Raw genomic sequence first — 5,014 nt, forward strand, 5'->3', positions numbered from 1 at the left:
GATATGGAAATAGAAGCAATTATTAATGGCAAAGCTATGTAAGTTCTCTTTATTGTTCCTAAGAGGTTAGGAATGCCCATTTTCTCTTTGGCTGAATTCTTAAAAATGTAGCAAGTATCCTAAAGGAAATGATAGTTCTCTCCATCCTGATCTACTTGAGGGAGGTTGTTTGGTTTGATGCTTTCCAATTCTTCAATTTTATTTATTTTTCATTTATTTTTTTAAAAAACCTGATTCATCTTTTTTTATATATAAATTTATTTATTTATTTTTGGCTGTGTTGGGTCTTCGTTGCTGTGCAACAGGCCTTCTCTAGCTGCGGGGAGCGGGGGCTACTCTGTTGCAGTGCACCGTCTTCTCACTTCAGTGGCTTCTCTTGTTGTGGAGCACGGGCTCTAGGCGCAGGGGCTTCAGTAGTTGTGGCACGTGGGCTTCAGTAGTTGTGGCTCATGGACTTTAGAGCACAGGCTTCAGTAGTCGTGGCGCACGGGCTTAGTTGCTCCGCAGCATGTGGGATCTTCCTGGGTCAGGGCTCGAACCTGTGTCCGTGTATTGGCAGGCGGATTCTTAACCACTGCGCCACCAAGGAAGTCCCTCGATTTCTTCAATTTAATCAAGAATATGTCAGAAGGAAGAGGAGCCAGAGACAGACAACCTTCTTTTAATATGAAGCAGGATGTCGTATCTTCATCTGGCAATAAAGCGACTTGGTCCACTTTGATCTAACTTTGGCTTTTGGGAACTCCAGGGAAAAGGAAATGAAGCCTAGCATGGGGAAATGCTTTTGCTAAACCCAGAGACTCTGCCCCTGAATCCAGCTCAGTGTTCTGGAGTCACCCAACTGTCTTCTGTTGCCAGTGCCAGAGGCAGAAATGCGTGCCTTTAAGTGGCGGCTACAGTGGGGAAATATTAACTGTGCAATGAGAGTGCAGAGCTCTCTTGATGGCCCTGAACACGTTCGCACTGCCATTTCTGACGGAATTGATGCAGTTAAGCCCGAATTTCCTGGCAAGCCCGGGAGGAGGCTTTTCCAAAAGGCATCTTAGACTGCAAAGACACAGCCTTTCCATGTCTAATAGCAAAAGAAAACCACTGGACACATGCTGCCTGTTTCCAGCTGGTTGTGCATGTTTTCTTCACACTTTGACAAAAAAATGCCAAGGTGTGACATTTATGAGCTCCACCAACTGGGAGCTGTCACACAAATCGTTTTGCCTGTGATGTGGGAAAGTAATGAATGGGGGCTGTTCCACCCGCGGAGGAGCACTGCTCTCCCTCTGGCCTGCAGCCTTATTTATTACATACCGAAGTATAAAACCGCCTGGACGGCTGCAAGTCTCATCTGCAGCCCTGGCACTTGCCCGAAGAGACCACGGCAGCTGGAGCCCTAGCCGTCTTCTCCGGGAGGCTCTGTGGCTCTGTTGAGAATCATGCTCGGAAGGCAGCTCGTCTTTTGGCACCTGCTGGCTTTGCTTTTCCTCCCTTTTTGCCTGTGTCAAGATGAATACATGGAGGTGAGCGGAAGAGCTAATAAAGTGGTGGCGAGAATAGTGCAAAGCCATCAGCAGACTGGCCGTAGCGGCTCCAAGAGGGAGAAAGTGAGAGAGCGGAGCCATCCTAAAACTGGGACTGTGGATAATAACACTTCTACAGACCTAAAACCCCTGAGACCAGATGAGCTACCGCACCCCGAGGTAGATGACCTAGCCCAGATCACCCCATTCTGGGGCCAGGTACTCGGAATTCTCTTTTAAGGATTACTGTCAAAGCTTAATGAGTTTTGTTGTTTTTGCTCTTTTTTCAGCTATGATTCTTAGGATCGATGCTTTCCAGAAGTTGGCTGAGCTGCTTGTGGGTCTCTCTCTCTGGGTTGCTGTGGGATACTGGGGACGAGGCTGGTCTGTGTTAGAAAATCAGCAGAGGTAGCACTGATGGACTGAGATTAAGAGAGGCCACAGCTGCCCCATCAGAAAGGGGAACAGGGACAGCCAGCGCTGCTCTGCTGTGATTTGGTTTCTTTCTTGCTCTGTTGATGCGGAAAGGAGAGCTGACCTTTGCAGATCTGACCTTTGCAGATAGATCATTAGAGATAATCATCTGCAGATCGTAAGTTGGACTTCGTTAATTCTTCCCAGCAGAGAGAAGCTGCGCTTTGAGTTTTTCACTTGATTTGCGAGTTTACTGTGACATTTCACGCCATGCTTTGTTATTTGATTTATAGCCCTCTAGGTTGCTAAGTCTCTACGTTCACTCCGTTTAACAAAGGACCAAAGAGTTAAAACAAAAGCACACTGCTTAAAATGCAGACTTGATTCTCTTGTATGATTTAATGCCTGATAATCACAGAGGACTTGTGTAAGATGCTGAGCATAAGCACAGCATCTAAGGAAACATCTTTAACTCTTTCAGCGTAGTACTGGAGTGAGTTAAGGTTTCAGTGTAGTGAATGGCGAATTGATGAAACTCATTTTAATTGAAAACATTAAGAACAGGAAGAAACAGGTTTTCAAGTATGTCTTTATTATTTTGTTAATTAAAAATTTTTAATTGAGGTACAATTGACATATAACATTATGTTAGCTTCAAGCGTACAACATAAGGAAGAAGCAGATTTTGATTTGCCTTCTAGGTATCAAGCATGTTGAAATCAGATGAGGGGCAAGGAGAGTTATTCTGAATTATATGATCTTTTTTTTCATTATTAAACACTTTTAAAATTTTATTTTATTTATTTATTTTTGTCTGCATTGGGTCTTTGTTGCTGCGCGCGGGCTTTCTCTAGTTACGGCGAGCAGGGGCTACTCTTTGCTGCCGTGCGCAGGCTTCCCGTTGCAGCGGCTTCTCTTGTTGCGGAGCACCAGCTCTAGGCGCGCGGACTCAGTAGTTGTCGCTCTTGGGCTCTAGAGCTCAGGCTCAGTAGTTGTGGCACACAGGCTTAGTTGCTCTAGCGACATGTGGGATCTTCCCAGACCAGGGCTCAAACCCGTGTCCCCTGCATTGGCAGGAGGATTCTTAACCACTGCGCCACCAGGGAAGCCCTCTGAATCATGTGATCTTTGAACAAATAAGTTTTACTACAAGAATTGACTGCTTCTATGCATTGAATAGGCCCTGACAAAGTCCATGCAGCTGAAATCTAAACCCCTCTGGCCACAGATTGAATGTTTGCATTGAGACTGGTAGTGTGATCAGACCAAGATCACAGGCAGCTGTAGATCTGAGAGAAACCTGGGACTTCTAACTTGACCACAAATGCAGTTGCCCAAGCTATTCTGTGGGACCCGGTCAAGAAAAAATTGCTCCTTTGCAGAGCCGTGGAAGAAACGATGACCTCTAAATCCAATCCTGCTTTTTGAAAGCCACTTTTAGAGGCTGTTCTTTCATCCGACAATCTTTTGGCTGAAGAGTGACTACTACTCATTGTTTTTCTCAGCGGTAAAGATATCTGTACTTTTGTCCAAGCCTTGATCTGGACTTCCTACTTCAAAAAATGGGCTCTTTGCTGGATCCTCTTCCTGGTCATGGCATGTGAGCCCCCAGAGGCGGCAGAAGGCAGATGTAGGCTGTCATCGGTCATCAATTCTTGACGGGCCACTGAAATCCAAATTACATTTCTATTCCACCCCACCTTCTAGTGCCTCTAGGCATCTAGCATGTTGAAATCAGATGAAGGGAGAAAGAAGCCACTTTCTGGGTTTTCTTTTTTTTTAAGCGGGGGGGGGGGGGGGGGGGGGGGCTCTATTTTAATTGAAAACATTAAGAACAGGAAGAAACAGGTTTTCAAGTATGTCTTTATTATTTTGTTAATTAAAAATTTTTAATTGAGGTACAATTGACATATAACATTATGTTAGCTTCAAGCGTACAACATAAGGAAGAAGCAGATTTTGATTTGCCTTCTAGGTATCAAGCATGTTGAAATCAGATGAGGGGCAAGGAGAGTTATTCTGAATTATATGATCTTTTTTTTCATTATTAAACACTTTTAAAATTTTATTTTATTTATTTATTTTTGTCTGCATTGGGTCTTTGTTGCTGCGCGCGGGCTTTCTCTAGTTACGGCGAGCAGGGGCTACTCTTTGCTGCCGTGCGCAGGCTTCCCGTTGCAGCGGCTTCTCTTGTTGCGGAGCACCAGCTCTAGGCGCGCGGACTCAGTAGTTGTCGCTCTTGGGCTCTAGAGCTCAGGCTCAGTAGTTGTGGCACACAGGCTTAGTTGCTCTAGCGACATGTGGGATCTTCCCAGACCAGGGCTCAAACCCGTGTCCCCTGCATTGGCAGGAGGATTCTTAACCACTGCGCCACCAGGGAAGCCCTCTGAATCATGTGATCTTTGAACAAATAAGTTTTACTACAAGAATTGACTGCTTCTATGCATTGAATAGGCCCTGACAAAGTCCATGCAGCTGAAATCTAAACCCCTCTGGCCACAGATTGAATGTTTGCATTGAGACTGGTAGTGTGATCAGACCAAGATCACAGGCAGCTGTAGATCTGAGAGAAACCTGGGACTTCTAACTTGACCACAAATGCAGTTGCCCAAGCTATTCTGTGGGACCCGGTCAAGAAAAAATTGCTCCTTTGCAGAGCCGTGGAAGAAACGATGACCTCTAAATCCAATCCTGCTTTTTGAAAGCCACTTTTAGAGGCTGTTCTTTCATCCGACAATCTTTTGGCTGAAGAGTGACTACTACTCATTGTTTTTCTCAGCGGTAAAGATATCTGTACTTTTGTCCAAGCCTTGATCTGGACTTCCTACTTCAAAAAATGGGCTCTTTGCTGGATCCTCTTCCTGGTCATGGCATGTGAGCCCCCAGAGGCGGCAGAAGGCAGATGTAGGCTGTCATCGGTCATCAATTCTTGACGGGCCACTGAAATCCAAATTACATTTCTATTCCACCCCACCTTCTAGTGCCTCTAGGCATCTAGCATGTTGAAATCAGATGAAGGGAGAAAGAAGCCACTTTCTGGGTTTTCTTTTTTTTTAAGCGGGGGGGGGGGGGGGGGGGGGGGCTCT

General features: G+C 45.5%; 1 protein-coding gene across 2 annotated transcripts in view; it reads left to right on the forward strand.

Moving 5' to 3' along the window:
* The first annotated feature begins 1,286 nt into the window (after positions 1 to 1,286).
* C1QTNF3 (C1q and TNF related 3) overlaps positions 1,287 to 5,014 on the forward strand; it is a 28,250-nt gene continuing 24,522 nt past the window's right edge. Inside the window, exon 1 of one of the 2 annotated variants that reach the window (XM_007466835.1) lies at positions 1,287 to 1,733. In XM_007466835.1, the coding sequence (XP_007466897.1) occupies positions 1,431 to 1,733 (303 nt within the window). In that variant the 5' untranslated portion in view covers positions 1,287 to 1,430. The remainder of the gene's footprint in view (positions 1,734 to 5,014) is intronic. The other variant, XM_007466836.1, reaches the window with a different exon arrangement.

Source organism: Lipotes vexillifer, unplaced genomic scaffold (genome assembly GCF_000442215.2).
Source record: "Lipotes vexillifer unplaced genomic scaffold, Lipotes_vexillifer_v1.1 scaffold647, whole genome shotgun sequence".
Classification (NCBI taxonomy): domain Eukaryota; kingdom Metazoa; phylum Chordata; class Mammalia; order Artiodactyla; family Lipotidae; genus Lipotes; species Lipotes vexillifer.